This window comes from Ambystoma mexicanum, chromosome 11, assembly GCF_040938575.1.
Source record: "Ambystoma mexicanum isolate Mex_15411 chromosome 11, UKY_AmexF1_1, whole genome shotgun sequence".
Lineage (NCBI taxonomy): Eukaryota > Metazoa > Chordata > Amphibia > Caudata > Ambystomatidae > Ambystoma > Ambystoma mexicanum.
In genome coordinates, this window is record NC_090934.1 from 257,644,874 (window position 1) to 257,672,860 (window position 27,987).

The window sequence follows — 27,987 nt, forward strand, 5'->3', positions numbered from 1 at the left end:
TTAGGAAGACTGTAGGTTTATTGGAGCATATAAAGGATTCCCCGCACCATACAATGTACAAATCATTAGAATAAAAGTACAGTTGCGATACAACGGTTTCACAGTATAGGAGCAGAAAACATAGAAAAACATTTTTAAAAAATTGCCATTAAATATAAAATACTGTTAAATAGTAATGCTCCAGTAGTATGGTTCACCTCTCTCGCACAAAAATCGTAGTAGATTACTTTGGGCACCTTTGGACAGTCGTTTCAGTTACAAAGGGTCTAACCTAGCACACTGAATTACTCACAGCGCAGTGTGATTCTGATAGTATTTCCATATTTGAATGCGGTAGTGCCACCAATGACCTATTAGTGGGGTGGGTGTCATGCTACAAACCAGACATCTTGGCACTAAAAAACCAACAGATCCTTGAATAATTACTTTGGTGATTCGGCCTCACCCCACCATAAACATAAGCCTTGCTTTTTTTGGCTGCCATGCTACAATGCACTTCTTCGCCCAAATAAATAAAGTGCTTGTTGCACATAAGCACTTCACTTTAAAGTGCCCCCAGTATGCAACATCTACTTTCGGCATATGTCTGTGGCAAAGACATCTGGGCCCAAGGCGCACCATAACACCAGAGTCCTATCACCAAAGGTCCCAGGCAGAACACCTAGTGACCTCAACCACAGAATTGCAAACTCCCATCATAGCAGCAAATCAATGAAAACCCAGCATTGGGGAGGGTTTTACCAACACTTAATATACAATAAGAACCCCCCTCCTTACAAAAGATACAATCATAAAATAAATATTAATAGAGCCCTGTGGCCTTGAATTAAAAATACCAGATTGTAAACATCAACCCGACTACACAGGCCATACCTGTCCCTCTCCTTCGTAAGACATTCACAGTGAATTGGGGTGAATCCCAATCTTGCTCACAAATATTGCTAATAATGCGTGATCATGGATTTTTCAAGTTTTGCAAAGCTTCTTATGTTACCAGACCCTTTCACCAAGGCTCAAAGCTGGGCTTTCAGCGCACTGGATGAATAGCTGTACCAACTCTGGTGGTACTGTCTGATTAACACTGGCATTTGCTCTCTGGTTTCACCTTCTTTGGGGCAAAGGAGTGGCACCGATACACTACCTTCACTCCCTCCCAACCCTCAGGTGGGGCCACCTCACCACTGTCAACAGCCTCACAGGTGACTGCATCATAGATGGTGGTGGCAAGTGTGCGAAACACATGATCCACGTTGAAGTTGCTTTTGGCTGAAGTCTCCACATAGGACATGCCAAGGGATTTGGCCCAAGCTGCTGCCTCCTCAGTGGGGACCTTATAGGGAGCATCCTGGTCGCTCTTCTGCCCTACAAGTATAAAGATGGCCCGCTGAGACAGCACGTCTTGGGCCTCCATATACCAGTCATCAAGGCGCAGGAAGGTGGAACGTTTGGTCCGGTCAAAAACAAGAAGGACCCCAATGGCATTACGGTAAAAGGACCTGGTGATGCACCTGCAGAGGAAGAAGACAAGGTGTGTTTAAAAAGATCACAAAGCAAGGCAGAGTAAAACATCCAACATTAATTTAGGTGCCCGCTATAGTGGACAGGTCACAGGATATGAACACGGTCCAGGGAAATGAACACTACAACAAATGCAACATAATTCATCACCCAAATAATGTGCATCCGAATTGGGGCACAGAAAATGGAGGACTTAAGGGGCTTCTAAGAAACATACCAGGGAGTGGAGCATGCAGAAATGAGAGGACTGCAGTTTGAGAAGCTACCACTGTTAGATGTTACATTTCTGATTCTGCACTCTTTTGGTTTCTTTGAGATTCATCAGATACAAATGGACTGCCTAAAGTCTTGTCTCAGAACTATCCTAACATCTGAACATCCGTGCCAAGTGATGTCCCACAGCTGATTTGTGGAATGCTGTCAGGCCTCGGAGATGGGCATGAGAACAGCCCCTCCTGAGAAGTATGCAGTGATGCTGTTGGCCGAAGTCCCAAGGCTGCTAGAGCTTCCAGGCAGAGACAGTCTGCGGTTAAGAAATTACCGTTTTGTTATATATAGCTTCTGCATTGTACATAAGGACGAGCCAGGCCTGGGAGGGGCAGACCCGAATGCAGCCCTCCCAAGCACTGGTGTGTTAGCATCACAGCACTTTTCACCCCACTTCTGGCCTTGTGTGTTATTTGTGTCCGAGTGCCTGGAATGCCTGAGACGGTGTGAGGGAACTGAATGAGCTCTGGTATCAGGGGAGGGGGGGGAACAGGACGAGCCATCAGCAAACAAGAGGGAGTACTGCCTTTAAGGGGCAGTAAAAAGCAGTCACTGCTGGGAAATAATTTCCTAAACTGGTCGGTAGGGATGGAGACATTTAATAGCAAACTATTTTCAGAAACACAAATGTTTTGTCACGGGATTCCACTGATAAAGTTATTAATGCAGAGATTGAGTTTAAGACATGTTTACTGCCTGCTATTGATATTGTTAACAAGAATCCTGCTGCTGTAATCTTAGGTTGGATTCAGTGTAAAATGTTTCCCCACAAAGTTACAGGACTCCATTTTTGTGGTCTTCAAAGAATAAACTGACTTTCATATCAGTCTCAGAAGCATGCATATACAAACCCTAACACACAGAATGATTCAGTTTATTACATGATCAACTAAAAAGGAGCACATTGGTGTGCCCCGTGCCCCTCTAGCAATACACCATATACTAGCAAAAATTAAATAAAAAAAAATAAAAAAACACACCACCATCTGCACTATCTGTATTCTTAGCCATTCTGGTCATATATGTTTTTCATTGCCCATATTTTCTAGTGACTTCAGAAATTGGATTCCCGACTTCGGAAAATCCTGTCAACCTAAATTAGAGCCTACTCAGCTGGCAGGATGTCTGTGCCACCTAAACAATGTCCATTAAGAAGAGGGACTTCAATGAATTTGGGGTGGGGGCTCGGCAGGGTGGCAGCGACAATCTTGATTCCCATTTTTAGTGTTGGCTATTAGGTGGGCATTTGCACCACCAACAAGCCAAAGCCATTACATTGGAGTACAGATAGGGAGAAAGGCATTGAGGAGGGACACACACACCTTTATTTATGAAAATCACAGGGAAAGCAATGCATTACTGGCACAAAAAGGCTTACATAGTTTACTATTAATAACAGAGAGGACATGGGTCCTGTACAAACAGAAGAGAGTGAGTGGTTAAGTAGAAGAGAGTTAACATCAGTGGATAGAGCACCAGAGAGAGAGGGGAGGTTGCAGTCACCAATGACGTGGTGATTGGGAGGGAGAGTCATTTAGTTGGGACAGGTGGTCAAAGAATTGACCCATATCACCAGGTGGCTGGTAGAGAGTTACAATATGTATGTCAAAAGGGCAGTGATTGTGAGTATTTGAGGAGAGATTTGGAGGAAGAACAAAGTCCTACACCACCACCCATGCCTGTTGGGCGGTGAGAGCGAGTTAAGGTGTGGTCAGGGTCATGAAGGGCAGCAAGGGTTGCAGAGTCCAGGTTTCGGTAAGGGTATGAGGTCAAGAGACAGAGCATGAGAAAGGAAGAAGTCGGTTTTATTGCAGACAGACTGTTTATTCCAAAGAGTAATAGAAAGAGTGAAATGTAGACGCATAGTGACGTGGAGTCTGAGAAATAGAGAAAGAGAGTTGCTGGGGGGAGATGCAAGAATAGGATGTCTAATGGAAGTTTGGGATGGAATAGGTTTTATGTATAGAAAGATTAGTGAACAAGAAGAGAGATGGAGTCGAGGAGAACAGATGATTCGGATGCAGAGAGAGTGGAGATGGTTTTGAACGGAGGAGAGAGAGAAGTAGAAGGGAAAGGAAGAGATAGCATGAGAAGCACATGGCAAGGGTGCAGCTGAGAAGAAGCAAGTGCTTGCAGACAAGTAGCAGGACACAGCAAAGCAAATGCTCATCGGCAAAGAGACTGGTCAATGGCTGGTCTTCGCTCTGAACTGGGATGCCCCTGGCTGGAGGCCCCTAGGAGTACAGAAGGGAGGACACACGCTTTTGTCACCTGATCGCCTAGTCAAAAAGTGATTGGCCTCTCCGATTCTCTCCCTGGTGTTGCTGGGATGAGGACATTTCTTCCTGACTGGTGTTCCCAGAGGAAGGTTTTGTGGCCTTCAGCTGGAAATGGCGCTGATCCAAGATGTAGTCATTGGTATCAATATTTATTTGTATTGCGCTTGCAACAAGGGAGGGGAACAAAAAAACAACAATCTTACTAGGCCCAGTAACATTGAGAACGCGCAAGTGCATGGGAGAGGGAAAGGTGAAAAGTGCATAGAAGGGGGAGAAGTGGAAAGTGCTACGCAAAGGAAAACAGATAAATAATAAATAAATAATAAAAAGCAACAAACAGTGGTAGTGCAGCCAGCAAGGGGCAAGTGCTGGGCTCAAGGCAAGACAGGGTGTGTCTGGCAAGTGCAGAAAGAAGGGGGGGGGAAATGTATGGTTACAGATACAGACCCCAGTGCAAGGGATTGCCAGGGGACATTGCGGGTGGGTGGCAGGGTGAGCAGGTACCTGGGTCCATATGTCAGAGGGTAGGCCAGGTGCACAGTGCCGAGAGAGAGCAGATCAGCAGGGGAGAAGAGGGGCGAAGGCAGAAGCAAATAGGAAGGTCTTGAGGTGCCTCCGGAACCGGAGATGGTTCTCCTCAAGTCTTAGAGTGGCAGGGAGGCCCCAGCCGAAGACAGATCTACCCCCGGCTTGTTTCTTTGAAAAACGACTGACCCTGGGGGAGTTAGAGGAGCATAGAGCTCGAGAGGGGAGGTATTTAAGGAGGTACAGCTGAAGGTATTTTGGACCCAGGCCCCAGAAAGCCTTGTAGACAATACAAAGGGTTTTGAATGTAATCCTTGCAGCCACTGGGAGCCAGTGGAGAGATCTCAGACAACCGTATGGAATGTACCCACGCACTGAAGTGTTGGAAGAATGGTGGCATACACCATTAGACATGGAAGAGCTGTAAGTGCGGACAGATGAGAGTAAAGTGACGTCATAAAAGGGACGATGATGTCGCACAGAATTAGAGAATGAAGGTGCAATCAAGTAATAAAGTATACGGAGACGAAGAAATCATCTATGCCGAGAAGACAAGTGAGATGAAGCTCAATGAATGTATATATGCAGAAAAAGCAAGGTAGATGAGTTACATAGAAGCTTACTGTAGTAGAAACTATAGCACGAGTAAAGAGGCAAAAAACAGCTTCCAGCGAGGAACAAAGAATATATCTGTTTTACTAAGACCAAGGATGACACAGCAAGACATAATTGGAAAGTACAACAGGACTTTACCAGGATAGGCTAAGAACGAAGGGCACATTTCTCTTTGATTATGCACAAGCAACTAAGTATTGGACGATCAAGAGTGCAGAAAGCACAAGTAAGATGGAGCAACCAAGTCTCCAGAGGCCAAGAGGCGCACCCAATTAAATCAAATAGCAGTAAACGACAGGTCGAAATTGACAAATTCATGATTCAAAACCAAGGTCTATTCATGAAGCCTCAGACGAAGATAGTGGTGTACCCAGACTCCCTTAAAAATCCCAGAGAAGAAAACAACCAGCAAGGTCAACTACAAAGGAGAAGCCTTGGCTCATGGCCTAACTGATGATCGAAGGTAGGCTAATTGAATGTCCAAGGTTGGAAGAGTATGCCAACCAATCATGTGTGGCTATGTAGTGACATGCTATATATACAATGCTGCAGAAGCCAAGCCACTTATTTTTATAAATCGGTATTATACGTACTTCGAGGCATGCCTACTAGATAAGGGGCAGCCACTCATTTTTATTAACACTTATACACACACATGTTCCCCCTAACCAATCCCTCCGCTCAATAGGTTTTACTGTTTACCACGTAGGACGACATCATATCTGACATAGTTCGTAGTATAAAGTCTTTGCGTAAGAGAAAAGTAACCAAGAGTGTGAGAGCTGCATTTTGTATGGTCATCAGATTTCCCTACTTTATTTGAGCTAACAATAAAGTAGTACTTTGCCATATTCTTTGAGCCTGTCCGGAGATTTGGGTCTATGGTAATTCAACTCTGCGCATGAGGTACGCTCCATGGTGCTATTGCACATCTTACTACAAAGGTTTCTTAGGAAGGACTTCTGCCACAGGCACTTTGAAGACAATTGCACCTACTAAGATGAAGTCACCTTGCCTCTTGTACTGGGCTAAAATATACACCTGCTGGTCTACTCTGCTCCCGTTTTTCCTTTCCTCTATGCACCACCATCACATCGTTGTCTTGCCCCTCAGCTGCCCCCAATGTCATCCAGCTCTATTGCCCCACACACTATAAAATGTCTTGTATTCCCCATTTATAAATAAGCAGCAGATGTTCTTGCACCCATCACTTCCTAAACACATCATGATCAATTTTACAAAAGAATAGAAAGGTGGCCCTGGACTTAACGCACACAATAACATTTACAATGCATTGAATTATTTACACATCTCCTTAAACCATAAACAGCCGAATGAGATGTATCCAGTATCTGTATTTTATATGTATATTAGGCTATTAATAACACATGTACTGAGTTTATTAACGGACCACTGGTTGTGACTACATATTTTCCCCACAATGTTTTCTGGAGAATAGCAACATGCAATTACATTTTGAATACACCGCTTGGACAAAATAAATGAAGTGATTAAATGTGGTGAGCTGGAAGCCCAGGGAGAATTAGAACTTGGGCACGAACAGCAGCAGGCATTTTATTGTATGGTTTATACACAGGCAGGTCTTTCAAAGAGCTCAAGGAGGGTGAGGACACTGGGAAAATACAACAGCTGCTCAGAGCCCTTGAATATTACAGACAATAATAGTCTACATAGGCTGAGTAGTTGCATAAAATGCATTTAACATTATGGGGTATAGCAAATAGGCCTGATGGCGATTCTGCAATTTTAACAGTACAATTAGGGGTGAGGACAGGGGAGAAACAGACAGTGGTGCGTAAGGATGGAGCAAGTGCACAAGGGCCCAAGGGAAGTTAGGGTCAAGTGCACCCGGCCGGCTGAGACTGGGGAGCAAGTGCAGAGAGAGACACTCTTGGGATTCATTTCTTAGTGTGTTGTGTGTGGGTGGGGTGTAGGGTCCTGAGGCAAGTGCGAGAGAGGACTGGCGGGGTGCCGGGGACCAGTAAGACTCTGAGGTACACCAGGTGGCCAGACAGCATGCTGAAGTGGAAAGGAGGGAGACAGGGAAAGGGTTGGGAACTGGGTTAGCAGGGTAGAGGGAGGGGGAAGGAAGAGGAGAAGAGGGAGTCTTGAGGAGCTTCTGGAATTTAAGGAGGTCCAGCTCAAGACGTAGGGCGGCAGGGAGGCTAGTCCAGAGGGAGGAACCTGCTGAGGATAAGGATCTCCCAACAAATCTCTGCTTGGAGAACCGCTCACTTGCAGAAGGTTGGAGGTAGATGAGCGGAGGACTCGTGATGGGCAGTATTTAGGTAAGCAGCATTGTAGGTAGGTGGGTCCCAGAAAGCACTGTGAACAATACAAAGGGTCTTGAATTTGATCCTTTCAGCCACAGCGAGCCTATGGAGGGATTTCAGCCCCGGAGAGATGCAGTCCCTGGGGTTGAGGCCAAGAATACGTCTCGTGGTTCTGTTCTGGATAAGTTGCACAGGGCGCAGGGCAGAAGAAGGGAGGTTGAGGAAGAGGTTGTTCTAAAAGTCCAGCCTGGAGAGAACCAGGACTCTGGAGACAGTGAGCCTGTGGGGGAAAATGAGAAAGCGTAGTGTACCCCTGAGGAGGTGTAGTTGATAGTTCCACTTTTTAGAAATGTCAGAAATGCGAGAGGAGAAGTAAGGTGTGGAATCAAAGATGACCAAGGTTTCTTGCTTCGCAGGTGGATGCAGGTCCAAGGGAGGCCGGCCAGAATGAAAGTGGGAAAGCCGGAGCAGGGGTCCCAATGCGAACAATCTCAGTTTTTGTGGCGTTGAGGCAGAGGTTGTTTGCGGCATACCATAGCTGAATAGCGGACAGACGTCAGATATGAGCGTGGAGGAGGCAGCTGAGGGTAGCCTGAAAGATAGTTGCGTGTCATCCGCATAGCACTGAAGTTAGAGGTGAAGGTGGCAATCACCCGTGCCAGGGCAGCCATGTAGACGTTGAAGAACCAGATAGGTTAGATCCCTGTGGAACGCCACAGGTTGAGATAGTGATAGTCGAGTGAAAGGCTCAGAGTTCCACCTGGGATGGGCGGTCGGAGAGGAAGGAGGTTAACCACGCCAGAGCCTGACCTGTAATTCCCAGGGTGTCACAGAGACATGCATATCAGGATGTTGTGGTTAACCATGTCGAAGGCAGAGGAGAGGTCAAGCAGAATGAGGCTAGATGGTTTGAGAGCAGGTCTTCACGGGTGTTCAAAAGAGCAGTTTCCGTGCCTCTGGATCCTCTAAAGCCAGATTGATGGTCATGGAAGCAACCAATAGATTCAGTGTGTAGGGTCAGCTGAGAGATAGTCAGTTCTCCAGGAGTTTGCCCAGGAAAGGAGCGATGGAGATAGGGCGGTAGTTTGCCGGAATGGAGGGGGTTGCCAGTTTTTATTTTTTAGCAGAGGGTGCAGGTGTAATAGAAGATGATGCAGCTGCTGGATTGGCTAGCTCCTTGCAGACTTTGAAGAGTTCAGCCGTGTTTGATGTTGCAGAGATGTGGGCGTGGATATAGACTTTTCTTGGTGCGGATGCAGAGTCGATAATGCCTTTGAAGGAGGGGGTAGGCCAGTTTGTCAGATGGTTCACCCGACGCACTCCTTCCGCTCAGTGGCCCTACACTTGCGCTTAAGGGCAGCCAGGTCGGAGTCGTACCAAGAGTTGCACTTTTTGGAAGGCTTCAATCGGACCCTCATGACAGGGGAAGAGGGTCATGAGTGTTGGAGATGGATAGATTGAGGTTAGCAAGGCTGTGTCAGGGTGGGAGTCAGCCGAGGGAGTAGGTGGAGGAGAGTAGGAGGAGGCAAAAGCAGCCACTGTCACTTTTTTCATGGGTCTGGTAAACGTGAAGCCCAGTAGCTGTGCAGGATGTAGTGCTGCAAGTGAAGAGACCTTAAGGAGTGTAGAGAGAAGAGAGTAGTCAGTCCAAGAAATGGAGGTAGTGAGAGGGATGTCAGTAGAGATGGGCATCCAAGGTGTGGCCAGCGGAGTGCGTGGTGCCAGAGGGAAGGATAGAAAGGGCAAGAGAGTCACAAAGGTTGCGGAAAGGACCTGAGGAGTCGAGAGAGTTAAGATGGATGTTTAGATCACCCACCAGGAGGAGTCGAGAGGAGGTGGCGAGAAGGGAGGAGACCACCAGGTCATCCCATTCTGAGAGGAAGAGAGTGGACTGACCTGGTGGCCGACAGAAGGTGGCCATAAGGAGAAGGTGGCCATAATGAGAGAAGTTTTAGTGGATTAGTGAGAGTCTACAAACTAGGCACTCAAAGGAGGAGTAGGCCCAAGTAGGGATGATGGCCACAGTTATCCATTCTGGGAAGATAATCGCCGCTCCCCAACCTGTCTTCTTAGGCCTGGGCGCAGAGAGGATTTTGTAGCCTTCAGGGAGGAGTGTGTCAAAGCTCGTGACAGAGCTCTCCTTGAACCCAGTCTCAGGGATGGCGAGCACATCAAGATCCAAGAGTTCAAGGAGGTTGCAGATGTCAGTCGAGTGCTTGATGGCAGAGCGAGTGTTCAGAGTGGCGATGTGGAGCAGCTTGCCATCTTTGAGAGTCTTCCTTGGGGGTTGGGGGGAGGGGAGGGGCAAGTCTGCTTCCGTTCGTCACGCCAGAGGCGGGGCTTACCCTTAATTAAAGTTCCACCATCCCCGAACGCAGAGTTCGTTACTGTTTTGGAATTAAGGGTCGGATGGAGGATCCATTCAGCAATGTAGGAGGGTCAAAACCAAAGTTCCGGAACGGCGGCTCAAGCAGGGGGGCGGGTCTTTACAACCTAATCCACACTCAGAAAGGGAATTGTTGGTGCTGGGACAAGCAGGAAGTAAACGATATATTCCCGAATGTCAATGGAGTGAATGTTGTTTTTTGCAGAATGCCTAACAGCGGCAGCAGAGACGATTGGTGGGCCTACTCGGGCTCGAGTGAAAAGGAGAAGACAGAAAAGGAGCAGTTTTTGCCTTAAGTACAGAGGAAGATTGACAGTGGAGTAACTTCCAAAGAACCTATATATCATCCTAATTTCATTTTACTGGAAACTATCTCAGTAATATCTCGCGCATGGCCAACCTGATTACCTAACAAAATCTCCATGGATCTGCCCTGCTCTTTTGTTCAACCCTGCAGCTGGTGGCAGCGATTAACATACAAATTGAATGTACTAAAACAGGTCCACATGGGGCCTGGCTGCAGAGGTTAACAAAAAGGAGACAGGAAACCCCAACAACCATGCATATGCAACTGTGTTAACCTAAAGCCAGCTCCCACCCTCAGTATCAATTGACAGTGAGCTTCCATGCCTGGGACTGCATGTTTACAGTAGGTCCCCCCAGAAGGGGGCCCAATTAAGAAGGTACGAGGGTGTGGTTTGCATGAGCCAGAGAGTCTGGTCTCACCGCAGATTCAAGGGAGACCTGCCACTTTAATCAGGAACCACAGAGAGATCAATTAACCAGAGAGACTCTTTAATCCATAACAGACAGGAGGATGGGTGGGAATTACTATCACATAAAGGCGCAACACCTCCCGGGGTCCAGCCATGCAGTGGCAGACTGGAATTCCAGGCATCTTCTAGACAGGAGTGACTGGATCTTGGACAAACGCATATTTGCCAGGATACCTCCTCTATGGGGTCCAGTTCAGATAGATCACTTTGCTTCCAGACTCATCTAGGTGCCCTGTTTTTATAGTTGGAGGCCACACCGCAGCGCGTTGGCAACCCATGCATTTTGGCAGGATTGGTTGGGCACTGCATCTTAAGCCTTTCCCCCGCTTTACTACGATAGTAAGGGTCCTAGCACAAGTTCGCAGACAGGCTGCAACAATGATAGTGACTTCCGGTAGGCCCTCTCAAGTGTGGATTCCGGCCCTTTTGGAGTTAGCAGTCGATGTTCCTCGATTCATTCCTCTTCACCCTGACATCCTAACGGATACAGCGGGTTGACCTCACAAGCCGGTCCTGCAGGGGCATCTCTCCCGTATGGTCTGGAAGATTTCAGTTCTTCCTGGTGCTTCCGAGGAATTCTGCAAGACGCTTTGTGGATCATCACAGACTCCTGGGCCGCCTCCACCAAGCCTGGCTACTCCTCAGCACGGAACCGGTGGGTGGGATGGTGCGTGCCTCTGCACTTCTACTGGAGCGGCAGAAAACCGTGTTGAGGTGGTCAATATCCTGGTCGAGTTGTTCAAGGAGGATAAAGCCTACAGAACAATTAATAGGTTCAGGTTGGCCATTTCTGCTGGCCATGTGGAAGTAAAGGAGGTACCTATTGGGAGACACCCACCTTTGTATCAACGCCCCGCGTAAGGCTAGGTATTCCATTTTGTGGGACGTTAAATTAGTTCTACATTTGTTTCAGTCTTGGCCTGATCATTTAACCTAGCAGCAACTCTTCTCCAAGCTAGCAAGGTGATTGTGCTTCATCTCCATTAAAAGGGTTTCAGACTTCAGAGCATTAGATGTGAATATGAGGATAATAAAATGTTTTCCCCTCAAGAGAACAATTTTTATGATTTCTTCAGTTTTGTACCGCCTTTCCGGAGATCATAAATTGTATGTGATACAATGTTTAAACTGTTTTGAACTTGTGGGGCTTAGAGCTCCAGGTACCTCTCAGCTGCTCATTTCTTACTCGAAGACCCCATAAGCCATTGTCCACAGCCACGTTACCCAGATGGGTAAAGTGGATCATGAGGAGGTGGTGCCATGGCTTCTAAAGCTGCCTTTTTGGTCCAAAGAGTCCAAGTGCAAGACCTTTTATCATAAGCTTATTCAGCATGTGGCTTTAAATGTAATGCAAGGACATGCATAAGATGAAGCGTCCTTTCTTGAAATAGAATGAATAACCCCCTTCACTAACGTGAGAGGGGATTTAGATTCTATTAAAGACACAGAGGCAAGTATCATCCCACTCACGCATGCTTTTTCTGCTTTCATGCAACTTCAGGGTGAGGTACTTTATGTTCAAAGAAGATGAAGGAGTGTTGAAGAGAGCAGTGGTGCAAGCAAGCCCTGTTTTTCTAGTTTGGATTCGGCATTACAGTGTTTGATTCTTCAGGATGACGTCTGGTATGGGGCAGCTACAGAAGAGGATGTGGTGTTAGAGGAAAGGACTTATGTGGTAGATGGTCCCTGTCCATTGGCAGGGCATGACCCATCCCACCTTGCTTTGGGGTATAAGAGGTTGTTAAAGCACAAACTTAAATCGGTTTTGTTTCCAAAGATAAAGTTTAAGTTTATTTTTTCTCTTTGCTGCTGTGGTAGTAAATATTGGTTTGCATAATACTCTCATCCATGTCTTAAACAGAATCGAACACCCGGATTATTCGCTGTGATATGCGCCGTCTGCGAGGGTGAAGGTAGAGTGGAAGAGGGTGGGGTGGGTCTGCGGGAAACAGACAAAGCTATGCCCTTTTGCTAGGGCCGTGGGCTACTTTAGGAAATTGCCCATGTTAAGGTCACTTCGTGCAAAAGAAAAGGGGGGAGGGGGCGGTCAAGGAGCAGAACAAGATACCAGTTTCTCCACCCTGAGAACAAAGGCATTCAGCAAGTCTACTATTGACATGTACATATATCTTAAAGGGCCTGCGTCAGGAGCATCGGCTTGGTCCCGAAAGCACGCTTTTTAAATTTTGTGTAAATCAGTCAAGTAGTTCTCTTTTAAAAAGGCCAAAAAAAGGCCAAAAAGTAGGTAAAAGGCAATTAGAAATACTTGGGGGTGGGGGAGGATGAGAAAGAGAAAGAGAAAGAGAGAGGGAGAGAGAGAGAGAGAGAAAGATGTCCGCAGACAATCGGACGCAGCTGCTGATTGGCCAATAAAAAACATGAGTTGCGTCAGATTTTCGGAAACGCCCGCCATTTTTGATTTGTGGCCAGTGTCAGTGGACAGCGTGGTAAAAACATATTAAAAAACACAACATTGCACTTGTCAAACTAATGAAACAATCTCTGTTTCGAGGGGTGAGCGGAGGGGTGACGAGGATGGGATATGGCCTTAAAATGCCTCGAAAACTGGTGCTTTTTCCACTCTGGCCTCCACAAACAGTCTGGATGTCTGGGGCAGTTCTGAGATGTTCGGGGACATCTATGCCCATTTCTGCTTTACAGGGTTGATGCAAAGCAGTTTCTGGATGGCTTATAACTTTGACGTGACTCAATGAAACTGCATGAAATTTTGGAATTTCATTCCCGACTCCGAATGGTTCTGCAAAGTGTGGTGCTGTTTTGCCAAGAGGGAATAAAATTAGAGGGGAGAGGACTCCCAAAATATTTTAAAGGCTTATAAATGTGGTGCCATTTGAAGAATCTGGACAAATGTTAGGAGAAATATTTTAGACCTAGATATGAAAGTTTTTGCAAAGGTAAGTGGGATTTTGTCAAGAGGGGGGCAAAATTAGAGGGGGGGTCTCAGATGGTTTATAACTTTGTTGCAGCTGGACGAATTTGCAGAAAAGTTTTCAGAATGATTATAGACCCAACCGTGAATGTTTGTGCAAAGTCTGAATGGATTTTGTCAAGTGGGGGCTAAGTTATATGTCTATTTTATGTACGTACATTTTGACACTTTTCAAAAAATAAAACATGGGCGGTTTTGCAGAAAACTCATTCAAGGAGCATTGGCAAGGACCGGAAAGCATGGTTTTGCAAATGGGGCCGTGTTTTATTTTTGGGAAAGTCTCATAATGTAGGTACAAAAAAAAAAGCGATTTACCTTTGGTGACTGAGGTATAGCCTGTGGCCATGGGCAGTGGCCAGATTGTCCGGGTCATGGCGTAAGGCGATGACAGAGACAATATGGCTACTGGCCATGACCATGAGGGACTTGCAATGGAGTTAAATTGGGACTGGCCACCAGGGACCGGCTACGTTGGGATAGGTTTGAGTGGGGAAAAAAATATCTGCTTGTTGGCAGAGGCGTTGCTAGGGGAGGGCTGATGGGGCTATAGCCCTGGGTCTTTTGGTTGTAGCCCCGGATAGAAGTTCAGGGGGTTACAACCAAAAGGCTAGCTGGCCCAGAGTCCTGACAGTCCCGGAATTAGTGTAGGCCCAGATCTTTTCCAGACCTAGCAACACCCATGCTTGTGTTACAGGTTGAAATGCTGGATGGGATTGCAGCAAATATGCACGAGGAGGGTCAGCAAGAACTTCAAAGCATGATTTTGCAAATATGTCCTGTATTTTATGTTTTTTAAGTGGGAAAACTTAAGTACATAAAAACAGTGATATTATATTGGTGTCTGGGCAACGGGCCTGGCCGTCAGCAAGGAGAAATGTGTACTGTAATTTGCTTATTGTGGTGTGGGCAAAGTTCTAGGTTTGAATGGGAAAAAAACTATTCTGCTTGCGGTTCCAGCCTGAAGTGGTGGACTAGATTACAACAAATTGCACGATGAGCATTAGCAAGGACCAAAAAGCATGTTTTGGGAAATACGTCTTGTGTTTTATTTTTCAAATGTATAAGAATGTAAGTAGAAAAACTAGATCTACATTTGGTGTCTGAGCAGTGGGCCTGGCCGTCGGCAAACGCAAATGTATACTCGGTTTTGCTTATTGGAGAATGCGGCATGGCCGAAGCCCATGACCCTTGGATTTGGATACCAGCCATGGCTGCAAGCCATCAGCACTGGCAATTGGTTACCTTATATGGGTATAGTGGACACTGAGCTAGGATGCAGGGTAGGTGCAGTAAATAATAGGGGTGGTTTGGCTGGGGTCATGGTAGAGCCTTATTTCGTAGGCAATTGAATGATGATTTCCCTCCACAGCATGCAAAAAAATATGTTTCTCAAAGGAGGTTTATAGTTTCATATATATGAAAAGAGGAATAATTAATAACTTATATACAGTGAAGTAACACCATGAAAAATTATAAAAACCTATTAAATTGACGGAAACATTTTTGTTAATGTGACGTTTAAGATGCATCCCACCCTTTGGACTGCTATCCTCCAGCAGTTAGCCAGTGGCGTCCCACCTTGGCTTCCGAAATGCAGATGTAAAAAGAGTTGTAGAAGATTGCTAAGTGGCAGTTGGTGTGTGGAAGCTTAATATGGTCATAGGGTTACATGTACAGTTATGTGATTGGTGGATGGATGTGTCACTGTTTGAAAGCAGGGGAGTGTTACAAATATAAAATCAAAAAGGTTAGAACGGCTGCCCTGTGTGATGGTGTGCACGTGCCATCAGGGTGTTTTAAGGATATATGGCCTGGAAAGTGGGCTGTGGATAGTTCTTAAGGTCCATTGATTATGGTCCTTATTGTATCCTAGAAAAAGTTTTGACACAGAAAATAGTTTGTCCTTTTTATATGTTTCTCTAGTATACAATTGTGCATTAGCACCCTGGGCAGGGGGCCAGCCAATGAGGTGGCTAGGAACACGGCCTTGAACTGTCGGTACAAGCCCGCGTTCCAAGCTGCCTGGCGGCCAGCTCTCCCTGCTGCCATCTCCCCACCCCTCCGTTCCATTTTTTTCCCCACCACCTAGCTCTCCCTGCTGCCATCTCCCCACACCTCTGTTCCATTTTTTCCCCCACCACCCACGCCCCTTAGTTACCTTATTTTGGTGGCGGATGCCACCTCCGCATTCACTTGTTCTCTTTGCTTCCCGCAAGCCGCCCTGGAAAGGGAAGAGGGGCTTTGTATGGAGTCCCACCTTCCCTTTCCATGGTGGCCATCTTGGGAATGGATTTTCCTTCTACAGCGGATCCCGCGCTTGTCTCACAGTATGAAGAAACATTTTTTAGCACCGCGGTTTACCGTTTGGCAACCTGGGGTGCTAATGGCCTTCATTCCCCGTTGTAGGGGTTGGAACGGTGGATAACGACCCGCAGCCCTCGTTATCCCCCCATTCCAGCCTCTGGTATGTGGGATAAACGCCACATTATTTCCATTAGCAAACACAAAATGCTAATGGAAACGTTAGAGAATCTTATTGAGTCCATCTACTTTATTGAGGAATGTAAAGTAGATGGAGTCCATAAGATGATTTGTTTTAGCTCTGTTTTTTAACTGTGAAAGGTGGTCTCCTAAAAGGAACCCTTTTTTGTTGTTGCAGGAGAGGTCAGAAAGTATGGAGGGCAGGTGGACAGGGGACGATGTTGCGTGTGCGTTATATCTAAGGTAGGGGGAAGTGTTTCTCATGCTCCTTGATTACGGCTTCAAAAGAACTTCGAAATTGCCCCCCGTGCGGGGCGCTGTGTTGCAGTATAAGCAGAGTACAGTTGTTTTTGAAAGATATGGATCAACAGCCTCTTATCGCTTGCAAGGTAGCCGGTGGGATTTTGTGTCCCTCAGAAGTAGGCTGTGTGGTTACAGTATTGGTTGAGGAAGAGAAGGAAGACAGTCTGCTACTTGCTAAGAAAGGAACAACCTTTCAGAGAGCCTTGCAGTGGTTGGATTTGGTATGGCGCAGCACGGAGGTAGTCCCGTAGGAGTACTGTCTAGGTAGTCCGCGACTGCGTACAGCGTTGCACTCAGTGCATTTCACTTTGGCAGCTTGAGCCTTTGGTACATTCCCAACAGTAATAAAGAACTGCCACACCAATGATTGTGCAAGCCCTCCAGCTGGTGGTGGTGGCTCTTGTGTAGGAGGAATGGCAATAGCTAATGCCATGTGAAAGATAAATAGCAATGTTGCTAATATTCTTCCAAGTATGTGTTCTGTGCCAGATTGTTAATGAATAATGAGTAAGAATAGGTGTGGGAGCTGTGCAAGGGTACATTTTGAGCTTGAAAATTCCTACAACAACAGAAAATGCAGTCCCGAACTGTCCACAAACATGACATGCGACCATGTGGAAAAAGTTACAAAAAGTGCATAGAAGTGTTAAAAATGATGCTAGAAGGTGGGGAATGGCAGAGTTTTACAGCGAAACTTTGTAAATTGACCAAAAATGTTGCTATATTGGGGTAAGTATGATATTAGTAAGTTGTAGGAAATTAGCGTGCACTGGCAAAAACCCATGAAATTCAATGAAAAAGTTAAATTCACTTATTAAAAAGTGACGTTATGGTTACAAGTAAAACCTCAGAAATTCGCCCGTTATGGTAAGCCAAGCAACCATAACTCACGCCACCACTGTGCACTGCTAAGACTAACACCCAGGGCATGAAAGAAGACATCACAAATGTAGATATATAGCAGCTTCTAAATTTGGGACATTCTCACCATCAGTAAAAACAAAAAACTTGCCTCATTATGTCAGTAAATAAAAACAAGGGGCCCAGACATGTGATGTTATCAATGACATTTGAGATGTCATCTTTCATGTCCTGGGTGTTATGTCTTAGCAGTGAACAGTGGTGGCATGAGTTATGGTTGCTTAACTTACCATAACTGGTGAATTTCAGAGGTATTTCGGTTTTACCCGTAACCATCAATTCACGTTAACAATGTTTTTTCAGTGAACACACACCCCAGGCCCCTTGCTTTAGTGATGAGGCCCACATGAGACCTCGTCATATATACTCTCTTGTTCAGGGTCAAGGCAGGTGATGTCCGACATTTGTAGTTGGTGGTCTGGGTCAAATCAACGGGTGATTGTTTTTTTGCCTAAAAGGCGAGGCGTTGTTCCTGAAAGGCGACAGGTTTGCTGGCAGGTATAGAATGACTGAATAAGACTCACGGGAAGATACAAAAAAGTCTAAGACACACACCCTCCAAACAAGGGCAGGTAGGGCGTGCGTCTGGCGGCTACAACCAGGCGTCATAGGTAGAAACTGAGGCCTACATACATTGACAGCATAGTATCAACATTTCATTAAATGAATGTAAAACGGCCCACCGTCACTTAGTGACGTATGTAAACACTTGACGACATTGCGCATCAGCGTCACTACGTGATGTTGAAAATTGCCAATTACGTCATCACGCATCTGCTTGATGACACGATCTTATAGAGCGGCCATTTTGAATTCCACAAATCGTCACGCTTTTGCAGCAGCTACTGAAACACGGCAAAAACTCCCAGGAAGAGGTAAACATCTATGGAATTATAAAATTAGATTAGGATAATTCCACAATGGGATGCCCTTCTGATGCAGTGCGTTTAATTTAACTCTAGGAAATCCTTAAAGGCATTACCTGAACACCAGTGTTGTGTCAGCATCAAAGGCTCTTGCACTGAAGTACAACAGCTATAACTGCATACTAACATATGAGGTAAGGATAGAAATACTTCACATCTGGAAAGGTATGTGAAATAGCGAGCGACACCATTTTTGTCAATTTTTAGGAAAGACATGATTACATCAGTCAAAGGATGCCTCACTACCAGTGTAGACTGAAAAGGGGAACCGATTGTGTAAAAGGATCACACATGGATCTACTCGTGATAGATATTTAAGAATACTCTCTCCTTGAAATTTCTAGCGTAGCTTATTTTAATTGTAAATAGCTTTTTAAAGCCACAGTTTATCCTTAAATATAAGAGCACACTATATTTATTTTACCTACAGGTTGAAATCGATTTGGCCTAGTCCAAGACTGCATAGAACAGTACTTTAATCTTGACTGAGACCTGCATTTATGGAGCATCATCCAGGTGATTACTAACCTTAGATTAACACATGACAGATATATTGATGATTTTGGAAATATATGAAACTCGGTCACTAAAATATTATTTTGATTTACTTAACTATAGAAATGAAGGAAGCACAACATATAAGGATATAGCAGCTCCTGAAGAAGGGAAAGAATTCCCGAAACGCGTTGAGCAGAATACATACATGCCACCTATTGTTGATACTGAATATAAATTACACAATGAAGCGAATTGTTTATAGGTTATGAAATATTTTCAGACAACATTTTGTACTTTGATAAGGACATTTTTGAAAATTGCGTAATGTATTGTTAACATACATTGTTTTTGATGATTTCTGTTTGAACATTTATATAAAAAGCAATACCACACAGGTAAATGAGATGTGTATCAAGAACCTTTATTGAACATTTTAAACATTTGGTTGTTTCTTCAACATTTATAGGGTGTGCGAGGGACGGGAGTGTTCCACAAGACTGTGGACATCTGCTGCTCTTTATTACTTACTAAGTAGAAAAGCGGAAAGTCTGTCAGTACTACAGCAATTGGTTGAAGTGTTATAGATGCCAGATGTCCACCAAAGACAGCCTGAAGATGAAGAACCATATATCTGGTAACAACACCTGTATTTTGTGGCCAACTATGAATGGTGACTGAAGGGGGCGTGGCTTGGACGGCCATGTAAGAGGTCGCACTCTGGAGGAGCTCCGCTGATCCTGTTTTGATCCTGATGGAGGGGTACGTCCACGGGGGCCGGCCGACGTTGGAAATCGATGTCCAGGTGTGTGAATGCCACCACTACACCCGGTGAAAGTTTGGGATGTCTGGAAGGCCTAGAAACCGAAATAAATGTGATTGACTGGGACGAGCCCTGAGCAGGCGGACTAGACAAAATGGCGGCGACACGCTGCGAACACCGAGGATCATGAAGTCAGTGTCGCGATCACGAGTGCAGGACCCTTGGGTCCCTTTGCTTGGAGACTAAAACACATGAGCGCCGCCTAGGACGCACGATGGCCCAGCGAGCGGGAGAGCCGAACGGATGTAGCTGTGACGACAGGACCGTGGGCCTAGTGGTTGGGGTGCTCCGGGCGTGTCGGATGCCCCATGGTGTGGTGGGCCAGGCTTTGGGCATTGTGTGGCGTGACTCCCCCTCGGTGCCTGGCGGGACGGGCCCCCGCCCGACTCATACAACAACATGACCACGAGAGGTGTGAAACCCAAGGCCAAACAGCCCACGATGGAGGCTTACGCCAAGTCCCCCCAGGGGCGGAAGGAGGCAAGAACAAAGAGACCCCCATGACGACCGCGGAGTCACCGGGCACGATACAGGAGGTGCTGGCGCCGATTGCGGACTTAAAAGTGTCATGGGAGACCAAGTTGGGCCTCGCCATGAAAGAGCTACAGGAATGCTTAAACCTCAAGATCGGTACCGTCCAGGAGGAGGTGAATCTGCTTAGGGTGGATGTGAGGGCGGTCTCGGAACGCACGGGGACCATCGAGAAGGAGACAGCCACGAACACGGCAGACTGCGCTGCTCATAAAAAGGAACTGCACGCCCTTGTGCAATGGGTGGGCAACCTGGAGGACAGAGCGGAGCAGGCGGAGGGACGTGCCAGACGCAACAATATTCGTATCGTGGGCCTACCTGAAGGAACTGAAGGGCCAGACCCCACGGAATTTGTGGAATCCATGTTTTTGCAGGAGATTACCGGTGGGGTACTGACCCAGGGGTTTGCAGTTGAGAGAGCTCATAGGGCCCTAACCAGGATGCCGCCTCCTGGGGCCCCCCCGCGGCCGGTGATCGCGAAAATTCTGAACTACCGAGATCGCGAAAAGATTCTTGAATTCTTTCGAAAAGGGGGAACGATTGACAGAGGATCGGCCAAGATCACGGCCTACCCTGACTATACGCTACAAGTACAGCGGAGTCGGATGCACTTCGGGGCGGTGAAAAGGAGACTTTGTGAAGCTGGCCATCGCTACATGCTACTCTACCCGGCCAAATTGAAAGTTTTCTACAGAAGCAGATCCCTGTTCTTTGAAACACCAACTGAAGCGATTGACTGGCTAGACGCGCTGGGCAGTCCTCAAGAATCGGGCATCCAGGCAGAGACTACGGAAGATAAGTAGCTTATGGCTGGGCCACCTGGGGCCGAGACATTGGGACTTGAATATAGTCATTTGTACGGTATGTGATGCGTATGATGTGGTGCTGACTGGCTGGCCCATTGGGCGTGCCTACCCGTGGTTACTTGATTGGGAGCTCCAAGAGGCTTCCTTTGTCCCCAGTAGTAACATATCTGGTTAGTTAGGTCGCTGTTAGAGCGGCGACGCCCCGCGGGGTCCTATTCCTTGTATACGGGATAAGACCAGACGCGGGTGGGCCTGAGATCCAGGGATGGAGCTGGGCTTTTGTTGGGATGGGAGGGGTTGTTTGCTGTGGTGTGTAGTTGGGAAACAGGGAGGGGGGATGGGGATCATGGGCGGAAGAGCCGGCGGTGTGTTAGACCAAGGAGGTATTGTGGGGAGGGCGGGGCTGAATACAGATCAAACCGATGGCATCGGATAGTCTTCGCATAGTTACCTGGAATGTCCGAGGCCTCAATAGTTACCTCAAGCGAAACAAAGTAATGCTATACCTGAAGAGGATGCGGATAGACATAGCCCTGCTACAAGAGACCCACCTCACCAGGGAGAAATTGGAGGTGGTCATGAGGAAGTGGAAGGGCAAGGTAGTGGGTGCCACATACTCGGCGTATGCTAGAGGGGTCATCACCTGGGTGGCGCTGCACGTGCCGTTCCGGGTGCTTGACTCGATAGTGGACCCGGAGGGTAGAATGGTGGCGATAACAGGACTCCTGGAGAACAGGGAAGTACACATCCTCAACCTGTATGCCCCCAATCATGATACTGCAGCCTACTTTAGATCCCTCTATGGCAAACTCGGCCCCTTGGTAGGGGGTGCGATGGTGTGGGGTGGGGACTTCAATTGCGTCTTAGATCCCAAAATCGACCGGTCCGCTGACACCAAATGGAAAATGCCGCCGGCGACCAAGGCGCTCGGGACATTGCTAGGAGACTTGGGACTGGTAGATGTGTGGAGGAGACTCCACCCCACGGAGAGGCAGTATTCGCACTATGCGGCGCCATACGATTCATATACGAGATTGGATTATGTGTTTGGAACTGCCGAGATAGCGGGCGAAATAGTGGGGGCGGAATACAAAGCTCGAGTATTGTCGGACCATTCGCCCCTGGTGGTAGAGTGGCGACACCAACCCCCTAGGCCTCGGGTCCCCACATGGAGGCTCCGGTCGGAGGCACTGCAGGATGAGGGATTCCGGGAAGACCCTGAGGGTTGCCATCGGGGAATATTTTGAGATAAACACGGGTAGCGTGCGTTCTGCGGGAACTCTGTGAGAGGCCTTTAAGGTAGTGGTGCGCGGAGGGGCCATCTCTAAATCCAAGGGACTTCAAGGGGGTATCGGGAGGGAGCTTCGGGACACCGAAAGGGAACTGGAGAGCCTGGCTCGTCTCGAAGAATGCCACTCAGGTAGACAAGACTAGGATGAGAGACCTTCAGGTGGCGTGCAGCGCTCTTTGGGACCGACTATGTAGACTGAACCATAGGAAATATACCGAGCGGCTGCACGCGGGGGGCGACAAGTCAGGCAGACTGTTGGCCTGGCTGTACAAGAGTGAGTCCCCCCGAGTGGTTATTCATGAGATCCGTGGTGAGGACGGTGGTCTTCGCAACACTCAGAATGGGGTGAACGAGGAATTCCTCAGGTTCTACAAACGTTTGTATGAGGACACTGGGGAGGACAGGAGCCAGGACATCCTGAACACACTGGAAGACATTGGTCTGCCCACCCTAGACGACCTGGAGCGGGAGGAACTGGACGCCCCTATCACTTCTGATGAGCTGGAGGTGGTGATTCGGGGCCTCCCCACGTGTAAGGCACCTGGAGCGGATGGACTGCCTGGTGAGTTTTACAAGGTGTACGTGCAAGAGCTGCTCCAGCCACTGCTGGCCTTGTTTAACGAGGCATACGAACAGGGAGAACTCCCGTTGTCCCTCCGTGAGGCCATGATTGTCCCATTACTGAAACCAGGCAAGCCGGCTGTTGAGTGTGGATCTTATAGACCTCTGTCCATGCTAAACCAGGACAGCAAAATACTCACGGCGGTGCTGGCCAACAGGTTGAAGAAGGTGATTGGCAAGCTGATCCACCCGGATCAAACGGGATATGTCCCAGGCAGGAATATCAGTGATAACCATAGGAGGCTGCACCATGTTATTGACCATACTAAGGATGACACGGGCGAGATGGCGGTAGTGTCGCTGGATGCGGTCAAGGCCTTTGATTCAGTGAGATGGCCTTGGCTGAAAGCGGCCCTGCAGGGATACGGCGTGGGCCCTGGTTATATCAGATGGGTCCAGTTGTTATATAGCAGCCCGGTGGCTAGGGTCAAGACTGGGGCCACAGTCTCGGATGCCTGGCAACTTAGCAGGGGGACCAGGCAGGGATGCCCTTGGTCACCCATGTTATATATACTCGCGCTGGAACCGCTGGCGATATGCCTGCGGCAACAATACGGGGAGGTGGGCATTAACACTGCCAGCGGCAGCCACTTAATATCTCTCTATGCGGACGATATGCTGCTGTACCTACGCTACCCGGAGGAGAACCTGCAGTACGTACTGGAAGTACTGGATCATTACGCTGTCCTCTCGGGCATATCAGTGAACCCCAGGAAGTCTAGCCTGTTCCCTTTGGGCGGGTACAAGGACGCCCCGTTAGAGAGGCTGCCTGTGTTGCCAATACCATGGCGGACCGACACGTTTAGGTACCTGGGGGTAAATATTTACCACCGGACTGAGGCGGTACACAAGCATAACACAGAGAGCCATAGAGGGGGTCAGGAACAGCATGACATTCTGGTCCAGATTGCCCCTGTCCATGATGGGGAGGGCGGCTTTGCTGAAAATGGTGGTCCTTCCCAGACTCCTGCATTTCTTCGTGAACGTCCCGTATTTGATCCCTAAGAGCCTATTTGTACGACTTCATAGTATGTGTAGGGGCTTCGTGTGGGGTAACTCCAGGAATAGGGTGGCCCTGTGGAAGCTCCAGAACCCGTCCGAGAAGGGGGGTATAGGCTTGCCCAACTTCGAACTATATTATCTGGCGGGACAACTGTTGTATGTGGCCAGGTGGTTGTCTGATGAAGATTCGGCGGAATCTAGGTTGCTGCGTGAGGATGCGGCCCCATACTTCCTGAGAGAGGTGGTGTGGCTACAAAGGAATAAACTGACGGGAAGAGGGCGGCTATTGAGGTTGGGATGGGAGGTCTGGCACAGAACATGGAAATTGATGGGGGAGTCAGAACCGCTATCTTGGCAGGTCCCGCTGGTGGCCCTGTGCGAAAACGACACCCAACTGTTTCAGTCTGTCCGCAGGCACTGGGAGCCAGTGGGCCTGGCCACGCTTGGGGACATATGGAGGGAGAGGGAGGCGCTGGACTTTCAAAAGTTGCAGGATGAGACGGGGGTGCACAGAGGCCAGTACATCACCTATGCCAGGCTAGTAAAACAAGTGAGAAAGAGATGGCCGGAGACGGCACTGGCAGATGATCCTGATGCCACCCTTGAAACTATGTATGATGTCTCAGTGGGTGGGCATGAAATATCACGGATATACGAACTCCTCAGAACGAAGGCTGGGAAAGAGTTGCCCCAACTGAGGCATGAATGGGAGGAGGAGATGGGTGGACTCATGACGGAGGGTCAGTGGAAGAGGGTCCTGGGATATCATAAAAAGGTGTCCCGAAATGCACGGCTCCAACAACTCCAGTTCTACATTACTCACAGGGCCTACCTGACTCCTCAGAAGATTGCACGGTACGGAGGCTCGATCACTCAAAAATGCCCCAGGTGTGGGGAGGTGGACGCTGGGTTGCTACATATGTTTTGGGCCTGCCCGGAAGTGTATAGATTTTGGGAGGAGGTCAAGATGAAGCTCGCAAGTGGGGGAGTGGTGTTGGACGTGGGATCTGCCTGGTCGTGTATGCTTGGGATCTTCCCCAGGCCCAGACACTTTAGGCACCTGAGCAAGCTGAGGGACCTGGCATATGTTCTGGCCAAACGCAGGATTGCCATGAACTGGAAATCGGCTAGCAGGCCGAGAGTGGAACTATGGTGGGCGGACCTTATGAGGTGGGCGGAGGCTGAATCCGTGGTATGGTTTGAAGCGGTCACTAGAGGGGGCGAGGAGGAGATAGGGCCCTTGCTGGCCTGGCGACAATTGGTGGCCTCTATGACCAACCCACAACAGGGCTTGGACGAATCTGATAATTCGGAAGATGTGCCTACGGACACTGTTTCTCCTGACGATGCCCTGACTGAGGATACAAGGGAGCCGGCTCTGGCTTGATGGTGGGTGGGGGGAGTTTTTTTTTCTTTTCTCGTATTTTCTTTTGTGTTTCTGTAAATAATTGACAGTTGTATTGTGTTGTGTGTTGTTTGTTTTTCTAAAATATAAAATCAATAAAATATTTAAAAAAAAAAAAAAACTATGAATGGTGACTCTACTATGGCTCCCCTGCACCACAGCTTGATAGATGAAGCCATCTGGTATCACCATCCGTCTCAACTGTTGGTAAAGTCCCCCCTCCTTCCTTTTGCTCACGTGTTCTATAGACAGAACACGTGGCGGGGAGGGTCACAGATTTTACAAATGCTATTTTTAAAGCCATCAAGGTTATTTTTACGCTATTTTTAAAGCCGGTCAAGTGACACAGCGAGTAGAGCGCTCTCTTTGACATCCGTGCAGAGCCTGCTAAGGCAGGCTTGAATCCCGGCAGGGCCAAACTTAGCCTTTCATCCTTCCGAGGTTGATAAATGAGCACCACACACCTTTTGACACAATTAGTAGGGCGATTCTACGGTCCAAACTCTTCTTGTGGTCTATGCTCAAACTTATGCTAGGTCCATACAGACTGGAAAATATAGATTACAGTCACGAAGAGTGGCGATTTGTCACGACCAGTTACATCGATGGTGGGCCTTTGGCAAGGGTGCATTCTGGCCCCCATGCGATTTAATCGAGGTATGGGACAACACTTTGATAGAGCCATCCCTGCTCTTGAATTATGTCGCAGACAGTAATAGTGTACAGTAGATGAGTTGGGTTATGTTGCTACAAAGTTATATATATATATATAGATAAATAAAAAAGTCAATTGTTCAATCTGAGAAGTCATTGATATTTTCCTCACCCACTACAACTCTTTTCAAATTTGACACTGTATAAAGAATATACTTCTATGCACTGGCATAGGCATAGCTATCCTAAATATGTGATCGCATTTTCTGCCCCTCAGAAAAGATTACAATACATGCGATTTCGATTTAACATTGCATCTATTCTTGTCATTGGTCCTCGTGTGAGCTTTGACTAGACTTCAGCTACATTTCAGAGAGAATTTAAAAACGTGTTACTCTCTTCACCTGCTTTAAGGGAAGAAAGATTCATTTAATTTTCCAAATATGTTCATGAGTGGTCTATTGTCTCCTTATACAAGCTTTGCTAAATAGGGTAGTGACGTGTCACCATATTGGTCTGTTTGCTCTTTGGCAGCTACTCACTCCCCTTGGGCCTTTCTACTGGGTAATAAATACATTTTTTTAAATAGTTAACTGTACCAGCCCAATTTTAAAATAGAATGCGTAATGTCTTTTAGATGATTTATAAAATGTGGATTTTAGAGATACCTTTTTTGTATAGTGTAGAACTTCGAATTATTCCATAATGTATCTATATTGCAACGTGTCTATTCTGTCAAGACGTTGGGAAAGGTGTGTTAAATGAGCCAGGCACAAGAATAAAAGAAATAGAAAAAAAAGGAACGCAATCAGCGAGGGTGAAGATGGAGTTCACACGGGTCCAACCGGGCAGCGTGGGAACAGCGTCGATACATTGTCAGGGGGGGGGGTTGTTCTGGAACGTGCCTGTTTCACATATAGAAACACAAACGATTAGTGCTGTGGCCTAAGTCTTCCACTGCCAAATACATGGGGGAGAGCGAAATTATTATTTCATAGCGTAGAGGGTGCAGCCGCGCAGATTTAAATTCCCGCAGCAAGGGCGAGCACTCACTGTGTGATTTGTCAAAGAGTGCGCAGAAAGCGTTTAGTGCACCACGAGAGCGCGCTGCCTACGTCCGACATTTTGGACGCGCTTGCGCCGCTTCAGTTGCAGCGTTGAGTGCACGCAGTCATCCTGCCGTAGCAGCGTGCCGCGGATGCTTTATGGGCAGTGGATGCAACATGAGCCGACTATCGGGAGCCAGCAGCGTGGAGGTCGGGCATTGACCTGCAGTTGCTGTGCTCAGGATTAAGACCGACCCGGTATACAAAGCTGTAAACTATTCGTGCAGTATTTAGCCTGGCCTGTGTTTCAACCCCAGTGCACCGGGATTTATAGTCCTGGATTTATATAACTGGAAATATGACTACAAGTCCCAGAAATCAAAGAAAAGGCAGGGCTGGATAGAGCCCCGCCCCCAAACGGGACATGGCATGCTGGTTACATACAAATGCAACGTTCTTTCGGCTGCGTAATCGTGCAGGGCTACTCACCTAAAGCGTTCCTCCCCCGCGGTGTCCCACACCTGCAGTTTGACCCGCACCCCGGGCTCCAGCTTCAGCATCTTGGTGTAGAACTCCACGCCTACAGTGCAGACTGGTTTTTCCTCGAAGACGTCCTCGGTGTACCGCCTCAGCAGGGACGTCTTGCCCGCCGCGGCTTCTCCCAGCATGATCACGCGGAACTGGTAGTGCCACTCCGATCTTGGCATGGCGGCCAGGGCTGTGTGCGGTCTCTGGGCGTTAGGAAGAGCGTTTTGGACCTACGGTCCACTCTGCATGTGTTGTTGTTACTACAGTCTTGGGCAATAAACTTTAAAGCTCCGCCTACCACAAAGTAGCGCCGCCCTCCTCCCACCTTCGACCAATCTGTTACTCCTCCCCCTCCATGTCCTTGTGCTCCTCTTTGGTTTCCCCACCTCCCTCCCCCTTCCACGTTTTACACAAACTTAGTCTTCCGTGGTTTTCCCTTTCCTTTTTATTCCGTTTTATCCTGATCTCTCCTTATATGGGTCAAAGCCAAGATGGGTCAAAGCCAAGAAAATATCCAGCGTGGCGGCAGTTGTGGGCAAACTAT

At 47.6% G+C, this 27,987-nt stretch overlaps 1 protein-coding gene across 1 annotated transcript; it reads right to left on the reverse strand.

Annotated features, from left to right (window-relative positions):
- On the reverse strand, positions 1–27,861 carry LOC138503344 (ras-related protein Rab-42-like). The gene is made up of 2 exons (XM_069622978.1): positions 27,405–27,861; positions 1–1,508 (listed from the first exon to the last, which is right to left on the reverse strand). Exons 1-2 carry the CDS (start codon positions 27,620–27,622, stop codon positions 1,076–1,078), a joined length of 651 nt encoding a protein of 216 aa, XP_069479079.1. The 5' UTR covers positions 27,623–27,861; the 3' UTR covers positions 1–1,075.
- Between the last annotated feature and the right edge of the window lie 126 nt (positions 27,862–27,987).

What these genes read in the sequence shown, in the direction of transcription:
- LOC138503344 (XM_069622978.1), bottom strand. Translation starts at nt 27,622, where the DNA reads ATGCCAAGATCGGAGTGGCACTACCAGTTCCGCGTGATCATGCTGGGA. An exon ending in GCGGGGGAGGAACGCTTTAG is followed by an intron (nt 1,509 to 27,404) that starts GTGAGTAGCCCT and finishes CTTCCTCTGCAG; the next exon opens with GTGCATCACCAGGTCCTTTT.